Here is a 19,188-nt window from a genome sequence, read left to right on the forward strand (position 1 = left end):
TAGTCACTGATCATATGGGAACTAGTATTTGTGCAGCAGTTGTAGAATATGTTTCATATATTCTTGGTTTTGTTGAACTTTGTGTACTAGAGGTTAACTCCCAAATTTACTGCTAAAAATACTTTGTCTTCTGTTCTTACGTCATGTTTCATTTAGGTAGAAAGAAAGCTAGCGATTACATGTAAGTCTGGATATAGTCTTAATTTTTTTTTCGCCAGTATGATTAATCTTACTTTCCACATCGAGTTGATTGTTAACAAAATAGGTAAAATGGAGGAAGGAAAAATTTCGTCTTTCTTTTTCAGTTAGAGAGCTCATAGATTTAACTTGTCAGAATTGCAGGTATAAAATTTCATGATGAAGTGTGTGTTTTAAATTAATAGCTTTATAAATACTTGTTGAAGCTTGTGGTGTACCCTAATTTCTCATCTAATTGTATTTTATGATCAACTGGTTCCTCTGCTAACTTGTAGCTGCAAAAGTACAGAGTAGCACAGTGTGGTAGGAATCTACCTAAACTGTGATGTGTAGGTTTAAATATGTCAGTATGTTAAGATTTGCCATCTCCTTAGAAATACTGTTGAGATGTTTGGATATAACCAGTTCTATAAAAGCTGAATAAAGCTTTTATAACATCTGTAAAAATACCAGGCTTATTTTTTGTTTTGAAAATGCTTTGAAAACACTACTAATTCTCAGCAAAATAATTTTGAGTTAGATATGAAATACAAGAAAAGCGGATTTTTACTGCTCAAATGAAACAAAAAAGTTTCTGACTGCTTTTCAAGTTTTTTGCTGTTTTATTTAACAACTCGGTTGAAGCTCGGCTTAGAGGAAGTTTTCAGCTTGACAGAACTTTCCTTTAGCATTGACCCCTTCAACCCAGCACTTAATTGATATTTACTTGTTGTCTCTCAGATTCCTTTCATTCAGTGGCTGAGTAGTGCTGGTGTTGAATGTTTGCTTCTGTAAGACAGTGCTTTAAATCCTTATTGTCTTTACATATCTAGAGTTCTAGGTTAAATGCCTTCCTTGTTTATTCAGTGCTGAAAATCACATCTGTACTTCATGTGACTGTATTTACCGCAGTGTAACACATGCCCTTCTACATCGGGTTTTCTAAATCGCTTTCCAGAACTGTGGTAGAAAATGGTTATATGAACAGTTCAGCCCTTGTCATGGATGGACCGTTAATCTTCAGTGAGGAGGAGGAGAAAAGGTAGAAATAGGCGGCTGGAGTCGATAACTGCTTAAATTCATTTGCTACAACCAAAATAGCTCATCAGGGTCTGCTCTAAAATCATGGCAATAAAAGGTTCTTGCTTTTGTTCTCTTCATGAGCAATGGGTTTTTTTGTTTTGTTTTGTAGCCAAGTATAGAAAAGCAAGACATTTGTTACTAAAAATAGTTTTTCACCCTAGGAAAAGTTTTGGTGCCTCTCTTGCTATCCAAAATATTTCATTTATAAATTGACGTTGTGTGGGCATTGTCCCAGTGAACAAAGAATAAGTGCGCTGGATTTTTCTCTGTTATTCAGGCATCATCTCAAGTACAGAAGTTTAGACTGACTCCAAGTTTTGCTTTTTCTTTAATGAGCATTTCCATGTGCTAAGGCGACTTTCAGCAGATGCCAGGCAGGCTGTGGATCACATTTCAGAAACCATTTGCCTAAAGCATTTGCGCAAATATGTCTGAAGTAGAAATCAGATTTGTCAGGAGGGAAAGTAAGTTAAGATGTCAAGGCTGAGGGAAGCAAAGGGTATGTGCAAGATGTGTGAGAAACAACTGCGTGCTAATGTGTGAGAAACTTAGAGCCAAAGGGATGTTATTGTCATGGCAAGATTTAGCAATCTCTGGATTGTAACTAGTAATGAAACCTGGGGAGATTATTCCCTACTTTTTGGTAGTTTCTCGGTGTTGGCTATGTTTTCTATCAGTGCTAGAGAAAATTTTAGAAAATCAAATGCTTAGGATGTATCATTCCTAGGAATTTATTTGTATTTGGCAGATACCTACTATTGCAACTTATTTCACTGTATCAAAAGGAATGCTTTCCTTTAGATGTTTATAAGCTGAGGAGGTGGAGCTCCTTATCCCATAACTGGGCTTTGCTGGCAAACGGTAAATCCCACAGAACCAGTTGCAAAACTGGAACTGAAATACAGATGTTTCAGCTGTTTGTCTAAACGCTAACATAGTACAGAAATATCAGGACAGAAGGAGTTAATCCTGGAAGAGCTGCATACAACAGAAATATCCTTTTCAAGGAAGTTTTTCCTCATTAATTTCTTAAGCAATGCAACGTTTGTACGACACTTGGCATATTTTCACTGTTAGGCAGCATTAAGAATTCTTAGTGCAAAGATATGGAGGATTATATCAAATTTACTTGGAGTATATTTTGCTTGAATGTATTTTAAATTAAATTTTAGGTTTTATACTAAGTACTTAGTAAAAATCAGTTAATCGTTGTTATAAGAAGAAAACTAAAGGGAGAGAAGAAATAGTAGTACTTGAATGAAGCGCTTTAAGTTATTAAAGTTAACCTCCAAAACGGTATTGTTCATTTATTGAAAATTCTGTATGAGGAAGGATAGTGTTTCTAGCAATAATGCTTTTTTGTATGCTTAAAAAAAAAAAGTGAGTTGATGTACTAGACTCTTACATATGGCATCATTGTGATTTGTTTTGTCTTAAGCCACAAGTTTCCAAATTTGGTGCCTACTTGAACTAGGAAACCTTTTGAAATCTCAGCCTTCTGTTAAACAAGAATGCCAAATGTGGTGGTGTAATAAAATACCTTAATAAAAGGCTGAATTTTAAGGAAGAATTTCCTGTTTTCTAATACAAGGGAGTGGAGACTCAAATGCATGTGTTGTGTTAATTTGAAAACCACTTCAGGTCTTTCACAATGCTTTGATCTTAAATTTTAAAGAGCTCGGACTCCTAAAGTTCTTAGAAGTACTCAATCTTGAAGAAGCTAGCTTGTTTTTTTTAAAAAATGAAACAATCCTACTTGAGCACATTTCTGTTGCATCCTCAGTTAAAACCAGGAGAAAGATTAATGATAGATACCCTTCTTGAGATTATTTATATACATTTGAGCTATAATAACAAACTATAGCTTGGAGCAGATTTTTTTTTAAATAAAGCAATATGCTGTTTTGTGACAAATGCTTTGGGAAGAGAAACTACAATTCTATGTGTTCTTTCAGTTCAGTATAAATTTATAGGTAAGTACATGTCACAATTGTTTGTTTTTCTTTTTAGGGCTCATGTAATCAAAGGAGTTTCTTTGTTGTGTGTATCTTTTCAGAACACAACAGGAATTCAAAATGAATCAGGTGAGTATAAATGTAAGACTTTATCAAAATACTTAGATGTTAGAACAGTTAATTATTAATAAGAAAAGTAAATCATCCATTGAAAAGAAATGTTCTTGAAAATCTTCAGTGTCACTAAATTTCATAATCCTCCTTTCCACAATATGTATCCTTGTGAGATACATTTTATTTCATGGATTTCTTTGTGTGTGAATTCCCTTTAGCAGCATGTAAGTTATTACTGCTGGCACCTCTTATAAGAACATCTCTCCAGAAAATCTATTTCCAAAATTTTGGAAATATTTTAGCTCCATATAGAAGTGGCTTGAAAATTGAAGGCTTCCGTTTTTTTCTTTAACCTTTTAAACCACTTTACCATTTCAAACGCACAGTGAACAATCTGTCACAGAAATTCATTGATTGGGAAGTTTCACACTTTTCTGGAACCGTAAGCATTTCCCCTAGAATGACTGGGAAAGCACATTTCTTTCGTGATGCAGTACTCCACTGTATGGATGGAAGAACATCTTGACTGGAGGGTGCTGTTTTAATTAGAGCCAAGTGTACACAATTTTATTTTGCATTTGTCCCAGTAGGAATTATACATCTGTTTGTCTATCATGCACAATTGTGGTACTTAAAGGTACTTATAGAAAAAGTGTGTGTTGTCTTACATTTTTCTCATAAGTACTTCTCCTTTGGATGATCTTACAAAGGCCCTTTGGTGTGGGAATGTGAAAATAGGATATAACACTGAAGAAATGCCATTTTTAATTTGCTAAAAGAGTCGGCTATGAACAGAAGCTTTCTTAGCCAGAAACAACCACAGCACACAGTCAAGTAAAATGCTTTGTATACTCTTTTATTGATGGCTGTGTCTAATAAGTGCTTTTATTGCCCTTTGTGCCCTTATTTGATCGTCAGCAGCATTGAATACAATGAGTACTTTGCTGGAGTATGTTCTCACTGAAGTTATAAAAGTAATATAAGTAATTACAGTGTGAAATGGGCCGATAGGATGTTTCATGTTGCTTTTTTCCTCTGATTTAAGGTAAAAATACTTTCAATATATGTATGTGTATTTAAAAAGTAAAGCAAAATATCATATCAATATAAAGTTTCTATCAGAGCCCTGAAATATGTATTGTAAAAAAAACATATTTTTATTATATGTATACACAAATATAAATGCTTATATATAAAAAATAAAAATAACATCTGCATTAGCACACTTTGAAGCATTAGTAGTCTAGTTTGGGGTAGCTAAGTTAACTGTTGCTTCACAATTTATTTGTATTAAGACTTGATTTTTTTCCACCTGTAAGGTTTGTTTTGAATACGCTCAGTGGCACGAAGCGAACAGCCTATTGCTCTGTCTGCTTGAGTAATAATCCTACTCCTTTAGTCATTCTGATAGCCTTCAGATTCTGCTAAAATTCTGGAATATGTAGATTGTAATCTTTAATTGTTATATTTGGCTATTTCCTTCCCATGTATGTGTTCGTGTCCCCCTCTTGTCCTGTCTGTTGTTATGTTCCTCCACCCCAGTCTGTTTCTAGAATTAAGTAAGATTTCTGTGCTGTATCAAAAGAAAGTCTTCATCTTTCTTATTGGGACTGCTAATAATGTTTATGCAGTGCTGTGACATATGACATCTTACAATTAAATAATGAGGTGACCCTGTCTCTGGGGTCAGTTACAGCAGCTTAGAGTCTGTCTTGGTGGTTCTGGCTTTCACGTTTAGTATCTGAAGTGTACAGAGCTCATTCGGCTTTTTATTGTTCAATTACCATTCATATTAAGTGTGTTTTTAGCATCAACCCTGTGGTGTTTTTTTCTTGCAGTGCCCTTGTCATTTCATTCACTGTTGACAAGTTGTAGTGCCAGGTTTGTATAAGAAATGTTTTTGCCTGATGCCAAACATCTCTCAAGTGTTCTGCTCTCATGTTCCTGTCATTCTGCTTCTCTCTGCTTTTGGTGTGACTTCAGTGACCCTGAAACTAATTGGGCTATTGTTAATTTGGTTTATATTAAAAGACCACTGGTTTTGGTGTTTAATCCATAGAAATCTTGAAGTACTGAAGGAAAAACCTTTTCATAAACACTTTGATACGGCCGCCTTGTAGTAAGAAGAAGAGGGATTCTAAAAAAAGCAGCTGTTGTTGGTATTAATATTTTTGGGTTTCTTAGAAGATTGCTGTCTCAGGATAGACAGAATGCATTCTCTATCTGTTTTAAAAAGAAATCTTCTTTTAATATGTAACTACATCAGAATATGCTGAATAATTATGCTGAACCCAAGCAGACAGGGGGTTTTGATTGATAGCATTTACTGCATCGCAATCTGCATTAAGACAGAGTAGGAAGAAGGTTGGGGCTACCTGGAAAACTGCACGGGCAGTTATTCAAAAAATGGTGAAGCGTGTGTTAAGAAATGACACTTGCACTTGTACTGAAATTACCACCCCTCATTCCCTTGAATTTTTCAATGGTTATTTCAAATATTTCTGATACATCTTTAATTTTCAAGCACACATAAGGTTCCCGGACATGCAGAGACCTTTCTGCTTCCAACTTACTTGTGCTACCTGGCTGTTAGAGTCAGCAGCCTTCCTTAGTCACTTCATATCCTTTTCACAACTACCTCTTCTAACTTCTCTGCCCTGGCCCTCTCTCTTCAGTAGCATCCTTTCCTTTATCTTTTCATTTATCCTAATCCTGTTTCCACCAAAACATGACATTAACTGAATGTTTGTCATTCATCACATTGTTCAGGACGATTTTTTTCCGTTTTGCTCCAATCTGATCATCTGTAAACATCTAGTTGCAGGTTCTGGTTCTACTCTGCTTAAATACTGCTCGTAACATTGTAGTCTGATTTTTGGTTGGTCCATAGGTCCAATTACATTGAAAGTGGTGTGAAAAATTACTTAAAAGTATGTTGAAAGGTACTGTCAAAGTGATTGGACTCCGAATTTGATGGAAACAGGAAAAGATAATTTCAGTTAAGGTACCCCTTCAGCTCTCAAATGATTTCTTGGTAACGTTCTTAAGTTACTTCACCTTGGCTAATTTGAATGCTGGGAGTGTAATATTTCTGATGAACTTCAGAGTAAGAAGCTTAAAAGTGAAATAAGCTTCAAGTGCTTTTGTGTTCAAAAATGCAGTTTGGAGTGAGTGAAAAGCACTGTATTAGGACTTCAATTAAATGCAAAAATTGGCCATAGGACATGCACCAGTTCACTATCCTTACCAAGAGGTGAATTTTTTTAAGCAGAAAAATAAATTTAAGTGCAGTTTCTAAGTTTTGGTGGAAAAGTTATTGAAATAAAACATTTCTTCTTTTGGTAGACAGACATTCCTTGGGCACAAGTTGTGATCTTAAAAATATTTTCAGTAGCTACATTTAAATTGCAGATAAAATGAGATTGCACTGATTTGACTGAACTAAATTGTTGTTTATTTTACTGTTTAGTATTTGGTTACTTATTACCATTCGTTTGAGGTGTGAAATATATTGTTATGTACTAGGCCATATGCAATTTTCTGGTATTTGTGAAATGCTTTAATATGGCAGGTGTTGAATGAGTCTGAGTGCTGTTTTCTCTGACTCTAGCTGCTAGTCTTTGATTTATGTAGGTAGATGCAAAATAAAGTTCTGATTGTGGATTACTCCAAATAAACTTCTTAAATGATAGACCAGTTTTGGGACATTTATGGCTAATAGGAGGTGTGACTATAAGGGGATATGCCAGGCACATCAGATGTGATTCTGTCTAAATCAGTTGAGTGTGTTAAAATTTCAGTGGGTTAAAATGTATTTGTAGGCTTGAGATTTTTAACTGCCCATCTAGTTATGGCTGTAAAAAGAACCCAAAACAACCGCCCCAATACCGATAACCCCTAACCAAACCAAACCCCAAACTGAAACCCAAACAAAAAAAACACCTTGCTTTTGTTAGCTTGAAATTTGAAGTGCATCATTCTGATAGCTGCCGTGTCGGTTTTTTGTAGTCCCCCTCATCTATGCCTGTATATAATTTAGTGATTAGAAGCTGCTGGGAAAAATAGGCTTGGTTCTCCCCTAATGAAGTTGTGGGGTAATGTACTGGAAGGATACTTAGGTTTCGTTGTTTGATGTGCTCTGCTTTGAATAGACTTCAGCTATTATAACTGAAGAATAAGATTCTCCCCTGCCCCCGGCCCCATCTCTTCACTCTCTTGGATGGGAAGGGATTTCTGGCATTCTATTCCTTCCATGGTTTCCAATTTGGGGGTCTTTCTCCCCTACAAATAGCTCTCTAGGAAGTGTCTGTGCAGCTGTTAGGGCTTACCAAGGCGGCAATAGAATAACCTTGCTATGACTCCAGTTTTACCATTTTTCTCCTTGTTGCTGTTAAAGCTGGCAGAAGAGATATTCTTGTCACTTAACTCAGCAGAGTCACATTCATAAATGTAGAGAATAATTGCCATATGCAGCACCCTCACAAAGAGTGGGTGCTACGTAGAAAAGGCTGAGAAGCTTTACTTGGTTTGCTTTAGAGATAAAAACCTTAAATGTGATAGCAGATAGAAATGTATTTTAAAATCTATTTCCAGTAAACTTTCGGCACAACGTGTTTTATAAGTGCTCTGACTATTACTCAATCTATGAAAACTACTGTCGTATCTCTGCTTTATGCTTATGTGTAAAAGCAAGAATCATTTCCAGAAAGCCAGGGTTTACTTGGACAGCTTGTAGTGTTGCCCAAGGTGATATTTCTCAGTTTAACACTTCCTAAAGCTTGTTCAGAGCTTAAGTATAACATCTTTCATATTAGACTAATTACTGCCATCACCACCGGTATTTGTTTCTGACCAGAATGATCAAAGTTCAGTGTCAGAGGGCATTGAACACACATTTTTAGGGCTGTTGCAAGTGGTTCAACATATGCCTAGTTCTCACCAAGCACAGTTCTTTCAGAATGCAGACAGATTTTATGGGAGACTGTACATGCTTGTATCTTTGAAATTCTGGTCATTTTTGTCAGGAATAATGTTTTATTGATTGTCATGAAGAGCTAGCTATTCAATGGCAAGTGTGAGCAGCGTTTACTGTCTTGTTGTAGAAATAATAGTATGAATAATATTTTAAGCAGCCTACTGAACGTTGTAAGCTCCTTAGAATTGAAGTAATCAATTACTAGACATTCATAAATCATTTATTAGGATTCTATTTCCTTTCAAACTTTAATATAAAATGACCTTAAAACCTTTTGTATTCTAACCTGCTGGCTAAGGATTCTGACCTGTCAATTTATTTAGGAATTATGATTAACTTTTAGGATACTGAAATAATAGCTTTTATGGCATTATTTAATTTTTTAAGGACAGATATTTAAGTCAAAGAGAAAATGAAACGGATGGTTGATTAAAACATAAATGTTTTTCGAGTCACCCTTTTTGCTAGTGCTGTAAATTCTGATAAAGATAAGCCACATGCCACGTATCTCAAGCTGGTCCAATCAAGTCTATATGATTTTATAAATATTTACCAAAATTTACTTGCTGAGGGTCATAATGCAGACACTGCTTTGCTGGCTTAAGCACGGGTTTATTTGATCCACATTTGTTCTACCTTTTGAAACAGAATTTGCAGAAGATTAATGTTTAGGTGTTAAGAAAGGTAATGGAACACAGTTGCTGATGCTTTGGTGCAGAATCAGTTTGCATTAATGTCTCTGTTTTTGGGGCTTTTACTGTTTCATTCTCTGTAGGTAACATAAGATTTAAAAAAATCCAATAGGATGGTTATGAAATAAAATGGAAAAAGCTCTTATTCTTCCTTTGTTCTGGCTGATACTGTTTTAATCAGTTTGTTTTAGCGAGGCAGTTCACTCGCCTCTTGTTACTTTAATTACCAATAACATATTTCAACAGTATAATTTGGACAAATGATGTGTATGTCCTGAAACACATCTAACTCTTCTAACACTGCTTTCATTTTCTGACTGTCTGGTATTCAAAACATATGCAGCTAACAAAGATTTCTACTAATCTAAACAATTTCCACTAAAAGCATCGTGTGTTTCTCTTCAATATAGTAGTCTTTCAGAAGCAGTCAGAAACATTTTCTAGCAGAAGAGGTCGTGTTTAAGATCGGTGTACAGCTGAAACATAAAATAATGAAAATATGTGGTTTATTTTCAGAAAAGATTTGGTCTGAATGTTAGATTAGGTCTGTTGTAGCCGTCTGTAATTTAAAAGGAAAATTAATCTGCCTCTTTAAATTGAGCTAGACTTTCAAGGCAGGTTACTAAAGATCTAGTATGATTTCATGTTACTGTTTTTGTTTTTAAATTTGAATTGTCTAGTTTAAAAATAGAGTCAAACATATTGTTTATACTTGTTTGGAGAAAGCCTCATCAACTTTACCATGGTTTTTTTTTTTTTAATCTGAAATTTGAAAGAACTTTAATCAGAAATGGCACAGAGGAATGTTATCTCAACATAGTGCTGCCTGTAACAGCACTGTTACTGACCTAATTACTTGTTAGATGTAGTTTCTCATGGCGTAACTGATCAGTAAAAGCTGAAAACTGTACCATGGATGAATTTTATATTACGATATTAACGAGCAGTTTCAAAGACTTAACATTAAGCCTGGACTCATGATATATTTTGAAAAATATAGATATTTCCCGTGGTATAAAACCACAGCACTTTTCTGTTCATACATCTTTAAGTATAATATAGTAGTGTTGTCAGGTAAGTCACATTCAGACGGGAAAAAGAAAATACATTTAGCTCTATTCTCTCAAGTAACTGAAGGGAGAATTTTGAATTCGTTTTTGAGGAGAGGCCAGGGAAAATGAATGAAATGGCAAATGGCCTAAGAGATACATGAAAAACTTTTCAGTCAGATTTACTCACTGTATATTGCTCGTAATCAAAACACATCCATTAACTAAAGCAAAAGAAGCAACTTTAGTTATCAGTGTTTCATGTATATCTCTAATGTCTCAGAACTCTGCATTCAAGCAGCAAGTGTAATGAAAATAATATTGAAAACTTGAATGTTCTGATAAAACGTTACTTCTCCACTAGCATGTAGTTGGGAGAGGCCCCTACCTAAAATGGCAATTCGGAAATTTTACTTTAATTTCAAGTCAGGAATTGTAGCTCATAAGGGTTGATCATCTGTTGTGCTGTTGTTTTCACCTGTTGATGGTCATGGCCCTTGTGGCTTTTTGACTTGTAGAACACAACTGAATCTGCTGTCACTGTGGAGACCTTAGATGATGTACCTGAGCACGTGCTTAGGGGGCTTCCTGAGGACGTGAGGCTCTTCCCATCTGCTGTTGACAAGACACGGCTTGGTGAGTGCTACAACTGTGGAAAGAGAATGAAGATTTTTATACCAGCTCACACCAATTACAGTTGCTATGAAAGTTTGGTGCTCTCCTACTATGCTGAGTGGAGATGATTTGCATTTATCAGAAGGAATTTCTGTTGGAAAGAGTAGACAACTTTTAAGTTTCTCCAGCATCCCAAGATGATGTTCCTAGAACATCAGAACTGGGGACGAAGGTGGACCAAGATGCAAATGGATTAGGTTATGAAAATACTGATATGTCACTTCAGTGGTCTGTTTTCACTTACAGCATTTTACCAGTTTTGTGTTTTGCACATCTTACTGTTGCCTCTTTAGAGTGCTGCATCTCACTGTCCAATCAATATGGAAGTTTAATTTAGACGAACAGATTCAGTGCAGATGTGAAAGCTGCTATATGGAGCAAAGCATTATTTCTGTAATATATGCAAAATGCTTGGCTTCTTTTTTAACTGAGTTTAACATGAGAGAGCTTTGCTGGAAGTCACAACTGCAGACAGGATACTTGATGGTGGAAGCTGAGGAATAAGCCTGCCAATAGAACCATGACTGTTAGTAACAGGTTATAAGCTCCTTGGATCAAGGTTAATCTTTTCTAGTATGAACCTGTTCTCGCATGGTCTGAATGAGAATGTTATGTTTAATTACCAATTATTTGTCAATCTGTTGTTAGTTTTCATGCTATAAAATGTGAAGTGCAGCTGTTGGTTGTCAATAAATTTGTGAGCAGATGCACATATTTTAACTGATCTGAAATGTTTTTTCCTTCAAAACATACTATTAATTAGTTTCACAACTTTTGTGAGGGCTTCATTTGCCTGGCATTGTTTCACAGGAAGCAAATAGGATTTTTGTTTTAATAACATGTTTACTCAGCAAAACAGCTGAAATCTGGGACTTTACAGGTTTTATATTGTAACACTCTTATGGTATTTTGAGTATTACCTGAAGGACAAGAAAAATTGAGGTTGTTTTTTGTCTTCAGAGCTACAGTAGCCCATGAGCAAAGAATGCAACCAGGTAAATGCTTAAAGCTTTCATGATTGAAGTGAGTTTTGGGGAGAGGGTTGTTTGAATTCATTTTAGTAAACTTCAGTTTCATTATTGTTATCTTAATATTGTAGAATGCTCCCCAGTCTGAGACAGACACGTGTAATGATCTTAAGAAATATGAATTATGAGTAGAGAAGTTAGATTAGTTTTAACTAGTGATGTGTTTCTCTTCAGGTGTCTGGGCAACGAAATCAATTTTAAAAGGCAAGAAGTTTGGACCGTTTGTTGGTGACAAGAAAAAAAGATCTCAAGTTAAGAGCAATGTATACATGTGGGAGGTAAGAAACAGCTTGGAAATGGAAAAATGTATCCGTTACTAGGCCAATATTTTGTACTTAGCCTTTATCTAAAATATTTTTTCCAGAGATCTTAGAAATAGACATGATGTGAAATAATTGCCATCTATCTATGTCTACCATTGCAAACAGTTATTTATTACAAACAGTTATTTAGACACTTGGATTGAGTGACCGTTCTGAATAACAAAGCTTTAAACTACTGGTATTGTTTGAAATTGCAGTAAAAATTTTCTTCTGTACTGTCTCTGGGTCACACCTCCCCTTCAGAGTCTGCTGCTGATAAAACTTTGCTTTGTTGGCTTGACTCTGGAGTGCTGTCCTTCTGCAACTGAGTACTGCCAACTGCTTATGAAATTAGGGAAATTAGGAGGATGTGGAGTCTCTTAAGGAAGCCACAGTGCTCCTCCTCATTTAGTTCTTTGAAAACGAGCTTTGTTATGGGAATTGATATGGCTTTTGGAGCTTTTACATAAAAGTTCTCAACTGTTGCAGTATTTCTTGTGCTGCTTGTGTTTGGGCTTGCCTTAAAGCAAATACTGTCTGGGCAGCTGAATAGCTCTTTAAGCTCCACAGAGAGTCATAAGACCTTGGATATTATGTAGATTTCAAAATGTACGTGTCTTAATCTGGAGTTGAATCCTATCTACAGTGTCTTTAAGGCAGTTCATAGCTACTTCCAAAGGCTGCTTCAGCCTTTCTGAAGACACATACAGCAAATGGCTTTAACAAAGGGAATGGTAAGGAGGGGAGGGGTGGAGGAACTGTGGCACAGCATGTTCTGGAACAGAATTTGCTAGTTTACAGATTTTTAGGCTAAAGATATTGATAGTCATCCTTCTGGCCCCAGTCTGCAAAAATTGAACTGCATGAAACACTGGATACACATGAAAAACTTAATGTTAACTCCTATCAGAGGAACTGATCTAGAACAATTTCCCATGAATGCAAATTCACATTCAGGAAAGTAATAAAGTGTTCAAGCATAATGTTTGTTGCATTAAGCATTTGAGTATTATCACAAACTCCACTGCGTAAGGTCTCTCCAGTTCTTATCTGGTACAAGAACACTTAGTGAGATGGAATCAGTCAAGTAAATTATTGACCTTGCAATTGTTTTTCTCAGTGCTGGATTTTGAATGTTCTCAGTGGATATGCCTTAATATTTTTAAAATTTGTGTTGATAAATGATAATTGCAAACAAGCTGTTACAAAGCTTCATAGTTGCAATGCAAGTGATAATGAGAACCCTTGCTAGATCTCAGAGTAATTGTGTGTTGCTTTAATACTGATTTTGGAATTAGAAAAAAGCAGGTAAAATAAGACCGCAACAGTTGGCCCCCTGTGCTGGTATCTGAAACCACTGCAGAATCTTCAGTTAGAAAATATTGTTTATAAAGGAATGGTGGTGTGTGGGAGTAGTTAGGTATATGGACCTTCAACGAAGAAAGCAACCTTTTCCTCAAAAATCCCACTTGTTTTTTTAGTGAAGTTAATCTGAGGGAAAAGTAAGGCTTCTAAAAGCTGGCATCTCCAGTCAATTTTAATAACTTTGAACTGTCATGCTTAGAGTATCATTCTGAAAAAGATGTTTTGGGTGTCCACGTGTACTTCCCATGTCTGTGGAGAGAAACAGAAACTTGAACGTATTTTCATTTTCTGTCGGAGAAAAGCCACAGAAAGGAAAATGATGGCAAGTGACTGAAAACTGAGGGAAAAGCTGTCTGCTCATTCAGAATGACTGGCAGAACTGTGCTGAACAGTAGCGTGTTCTTCAGTCTGGGGAAAAAAAATGTATAGCCTCCACTGGTAGGCTCTTCTTATAGGCTTCTGACTTGGATTATAGTAAGAAGAGTGGGAGATGCATAATGTCTCAAAAGAGAAGCAGAGTTGCCTCTCATCAGCAAATACTGAAGATGTCAGTAACCTCGCTTTATTGCAGGCTCCCTTGAAATGCAAAACAGGAGTAGGTGTTAAAAATTTGTCTCCAAGAATGCAAGCTGAAGAATTTACACAGGGTCTGAAGTTTATTGACATGGTCAGTTTTTTAAGGTGACCACAAGATTTCTGAAAGGCTAAGATTTTCTTTAATACCATAAAAAAATATTAAATATAAATTATTCTTTCCCTTATCTTTCCAAATAAAGCAAATGCTTCTAACTTCTATAGGGTTATTTTTCCCATTTCATCAGATAGTAAAATTAAAGCTCTCTTGCCTTTATGTCTTAAAATCAGCCAGTTTACTAAATGCAAAATCTAGAGAATCATTTCAGGCTGGCCAAACTGAAACAAATTGTTTTAAGTGTTTTGGCTTTCAAGCCCAAAACCTTCAGAGAAGGCCTTGCAGGCCAAAAGGCATTTTTTTTTTTTCCCAAATGTACTGGTTCCACTAAAAAGATTGCAGAAGACCAGCAACACTCCCTGCCCAGTACAACCCCTACATCTGCTCCTACCCTCGGTGTTACCTCTCTCCTTAGGTTATAGCTACTACTTTGTGTAGCTAAAAAATGTGCAGGATTTAGTGCACGTACATGTCAGTGTTAGCAGTTGTCCATGTGCTTAATGCCACTTTTCTCTCCTAGGTGTATTACCCAAACCTGGGATGGATGTGTGTTGATGCAACGGATCCAAAGAAAGGGAACTGGCTGCGATATATAAACTGGGCACGTTCAGGAAAGGAGCAAAATCTATTTCCTCTGGAGATCAACAGGACCATATACTACAAAAGTTTAAAGGTATCAAAGTCTGAAGAATCAGTTACCACTCTGTTACCTTTTATTACTAATACTTTTTACTCCCCTTTATTCAAATCCAATTTTTTTACTATTTGTATTAAACAGATATTTGATACATTTTGTGAAATGTAATTAAAATATTGCAAATGCTACATTTCATTGGTCTAAATTCTTCTGTGCCGATACAGTTGACATTAAGATCTACTGTTAAAATAGAGGATATGTACCAACACTGAGTCCGTTTTGTTGGTTAATGATTTGCTATAGCTCCAAATTTGATACAAAGTAGAATGAAAAACTATAGCAAATTACCTAAAATAAATGTTTTCCTGTTTCTGTAGATACTGAGAAACTTTCTGCTGAGGAATTTTTGCAGAAATCAGTTATTTTTATGGTCTTTGCATTGTATGACCAAGATTGGTTGTCAAGACACTTATATGGGTAGCTTCATGAAACAAACTTTTCTGGTTTTGTACCATTCCAATTTCACTCAGGGAGTCGGGGACAGGAAAAAGGGTGTCGTTCCTGTTGTATTGTATTTCTCAAACCAAGAAATAAAACCAGTTTAACTCAAAGTAATGGTAGAGTATGTTAGTGTTAGAATATTGTGGCTATAAAGTATTATTTGAATCTCTGTCAAGGACCTACCAGCAGTGGGTATATATAGCTTGACTTTGGTTTTATTTAAAATGCTTTGTGGTTTTTGGGTACATGCAGCCTTGCTGTGACATGCTGTTGCCGTTTCTTGCATTTCCTTGTAAGGCTGACAACATCTATAAGTAACTCATCTTCATTTAATGAAAAAATGAGTTGATACCATGCAGTTTTTAAAGTTTATAGGGCAGTATAGCAATATGTAGAGATGTTACATTTTAGGTCACTCAAACTAGATTGGGAAAAAAACCCACAACCTTCTAAGCTTTTTCTGAACTTTCTAACAGCTTTGAGGTAGCATTTCAAGTAGGGGTTTGCTGCTGCCAGTCAGACTATTGACTTCTCTTCGGTGTTTATTCCCTGAGGGCAGGCTCCCAACCCGAATCTGTAGCCAGCTTAGTTTTCTCTGGACACTTTATCTTGGGTTGCCGCTGCCTTTGCCCGTAGTCCACACTAGCTCATTAATTTAAGTGTGCTTTTGGAGGCACTCTGACATTTTAAATGTCTCTCTCATTGAATCTTTTTTGCAAAGATTTTAGTCCTCATAAATACAAGCACTCACCTATTTCAAATGTGTTTTCTGATGGGTCATATTGCACTTTGGAAAATACTTGTGCCACTAAAAGAGGCTGAGCACTACTGACAGAATAACAAATCCCTTGCCTCGACACCTGAAATATCCTTTTGTTCCTCTGACTGTCTTCTCTTGCCACCTGATGAGTTTTACCCAAGTAGGTCTTGCCAAAAAGATCACGCTGCCAAGCAGCCCTTTCAGAAGTCTGTTAGAGCAGCCTTTCAGGGTCTGTTTTATTGGTTTCAAAATCTGTCAAGAATTTGTTGCAGTGTCAGGTTTTGTCATCTTAAATGTTCTCTTCATATAATGTGTTATGGTGTATATACTGCCATTTCAAAACTGCTGTAAATTTACCAGCCCAGGTATGTACACATAGTTCTTTCCTGATCTTTATCATGATTCATAAATTTAGGGGAATTCCATTTGGTGGTAAATAAACAGCACAGTCTTTATTTACCCCCAAAAGAGAATGAGTGAGTGGCTTGTATGTCATTTTGTTCTGCTTTACCTTGAAGCATTTAAAATGTTGTCACAGCTATTTATTTTTTTTCCCAAGGTTTTCTTTGGCTTCTTGTGGGTTTCTAATTTGTAAGTTAAACAGGCTGATTTCCAAGCTTCACTGCTAAGATAAGCAAAGCCCAAATTTGCTTGGTGTAAACGAACCTCAAAACTGCACAGAGCTTTAACTTCCCTGTTCTCGGCTCTAAATAGTAAGAGGATGGAATTTTTAAGCGAGCACAAGCAAATATTTTTCTCTTCCATCTTCTCTTCATCTTTATTGAAAGACTGAGGATATTTGCAGGCTGCTTTGCATATGCTTTCCCCAGGATGCGTATATGAGAGTTGGGGTATTTCGTTTAAACAGCTTAAACTCATTATGTGAGTTGAATAGTGTTAATTCTGCACACGGTACAGGACTTTGTGATTCTTGAAGAAGCTAAATTGCAGTGACAACTCAGTTTCAAAAAGTCTTCTGAATAAGCTTGGCTGTGAAACTGTCCTTGATTAAGGTGAAATTAATTTGTTTATGGAAGAATGTTTTGCCAAACAGGTTTATAATAACTCAGGAAGCTCCCTCTTACATAGGAATGCGGTGTGACATACGGCATGCGGTGTGAAAAATGCACGCGAGTGCAGGTGCCACAGACTGTACACTGTGGTTACGCTGGGGGAGATGAGGCTACATCCAGGTGCAAAAGCACAATATCACAGCAAAATGCAGTGTCTGTGATGAAAAATAAATATTATAATAAGGTCAGACATGCAAAAGCTTATCTCGGTCTGTACAAGACACATTGCAGTGCTTGGATTTGTACAGTGAATTGAATTTTGGACAATCTGTGCTGGAACTGCTTAGGATATCACGTTAGGATATTACTCTTGAAAGTAACAAATTTTGAAATTAATTTAAACCTTTTGAGCAGAAAATGCTCAGATTAAGGAATGCTAAGTGTTTCAGTTAAAACGTAAAGCATCAAAAAGCATGTGGGAGTTATTAACCTAATGAGCCTTTCCAAAATTCATACCTTTTTTAACCGAGCTGTGCCAACCTGACGCTGCGACACACAACAGTCTGTGGGTGATGGTTTGGAGGAGGTTGGTTTTAGAGCTGTTATTAGAGGATAATAACAGTCGTCATTGAGAGATTGCTGTGTATTCTCTAGTGTGGAAGCGGTCAGTGCTGTCCTTTTCTCGCTCGTATCGCTAACGAGGGAGCCGGGTTAATTGTCTGGATTTGATGCTGCATCTCACCTTAGAACTACAAGGTTAGAGGGCTTCGTTTAGATTCTCAAGCAGTCCCACCAAAACTTAAATTCAGCAAGTTGAAAATTAATTCCCAGCTGTTCAGCTCACAAATTGCATGCTCGTTACTGTCATGGGATTGCATGGCCTGTGGTTTTTGCTGGATCTTTTCTCTGAGTGTGTATATTTTTTTGATGGTAAACTATTTGCATCAGACAACCCTTCATTTTTCCTCGTTACTAAACAGCAGGAAAATGGGACCGTGCAAACAGGTTTCCCACTATTTATCCTACCAGGCCTCCAGGACTGTTAAAGGAAGCCAAACCGTAGGCTTTGCTGATATTATAATTTAAACACTTAACTTAGTTGCTGGGATCTTGCATCTCTTGACGTTCCAGTGTCTGGGGGTATAAAGATAACCATCACCTTCCTCAAGTGCTGGGAGACCCACTGGAAAAAGTGCTTTAGAGGAAACAAATATTACTATTGTTCTTGATAGAAGAATTCCCTTTGGCTTCAAACTTGAAATAATAGAGTAAGGACACCCTTTGCTGTAACGTAATGACTCTAAAAATAGTATCTTACCTTCACAAGCCCAATGGTCATGAAGCCCTGGAAAAAGGGGGTTGTATTAAGATAAGAGAAGGGAATTAAGTTGATTTTTCTTGGTTTTGGATAGAACATGTCAGGAAATGGAAAGAGAATGGTGAAGATTTAAAAAAAAATAGATATAAATACATTTTTAGTCTGCAAATACAGGGACTTACTAGCTTGAGTCTGGTAATGCTTTAAGGAGCATGTGATATAACCAGAGAAACCAGTATTGATCTGGTTAGTGGCTGTGCTGGTAATGGGAGTTGTTAATTGCAGTGATGCCAGCTTGGCTAATTTGCTCTTTCCTGGGCATTTTTTAAATTGGATTATAAAGAAAATAATAATAAATTTGGGATCAGAACATATCTTTCATTATTGTGATGCAGTGGATCTGTTAACGTGTGGTAATTCCTTGTTTTCCTCTGCATTCCCTTCAGCTCGCTGCCACAGGCTTTTCCCAAATCTTTAGATTTTGTTCCAAATTCCAGCGTTAGGGGAATTTTTTACTCCTTATTTAATGCCGTGTGGAAGGTGGGTGTGCCGGGCTCCAGGAATGCTGAGGGGAAAGGATTAAAAGAATTAAAGTGTAAATAGCGATGGTAAGGAACACGGGGCGGGGGGGGGGTTGGTTGCCTGCGTGGATTTAACTCGATGTCACGATTTGAGGCCGATCAAACTTTGGGGTATTCCCGCTTGGAACTTTGAAGTTGATTTAATAATTGTGAATTATCGCGTGATTAATTAGGGATACTGACGGGAAAGGCCGGTTTCCCGGTGGCTCAGGTCCTGGGGTCGGAGCAGGGGGGAGCCCGGGGCTGCGCGCCCTCCGGCCGCCAGGGGGCGC

The 19,188-nt window shown here is 36.7% G+C and overlaps 1 protein-coding gene across 3 annotated transcripts in view; it reads left to right on the forward strand.

The window, feature by feature from the left end:
• The first annotated feature begins 3,268 nt into the window (after positions 1–3,268).
• The window catches only part of PRDM2 (PR domain containing 2, with ZNF domain), a 60,094-nt gene continuing 44,174 nt past the window's right edge, over positions 3,269–19,188 (forward strand). For 2 of the 3 annotated variants that reach the window (XM_014941426.1, XM_014941427.1), the window contains exons 1-4: positions 3,269–3,344; positions 10,564–10,681; positions 11,923–12,026; positions 14,627–14,779. In XM_014941426.1, the coding sequence (XP_014796912.1) occupies positions 3,336–3,344; positions 10,564–10,681; positions 11,923–12,026; positions 14,627–14,779 (384 nt within the window). In that variant the 5' untranslated portion in view covers positions 3,269–3,335. Of the gene's footprint in view, positions 3,345–5,167; positions 5,211–10,563; positions 10,682–11,922; positions 12,027–14,626; positions 14,780–19,188 lie in introns of all 3 variants that reach the window. The other variant, XM_014941428.1, reaches the window with a different exon arrangement.

The sequence above is a fragment of the Calidris pugnax genome, unplaced genomic scaffold (genome assembly GCF_001431845.1).
Source record: "Calidris pugnax isolate Ruff unplaced genomic scaffold, ASM143184v1 scaffold82, whole genome shotgun sequence".
Lineage (NCBI taxonomy): Eukaryota > Metazoa > Chordata > Aves > Charadriiformes > Scolopacidae > Calidris > Calidris pugnax.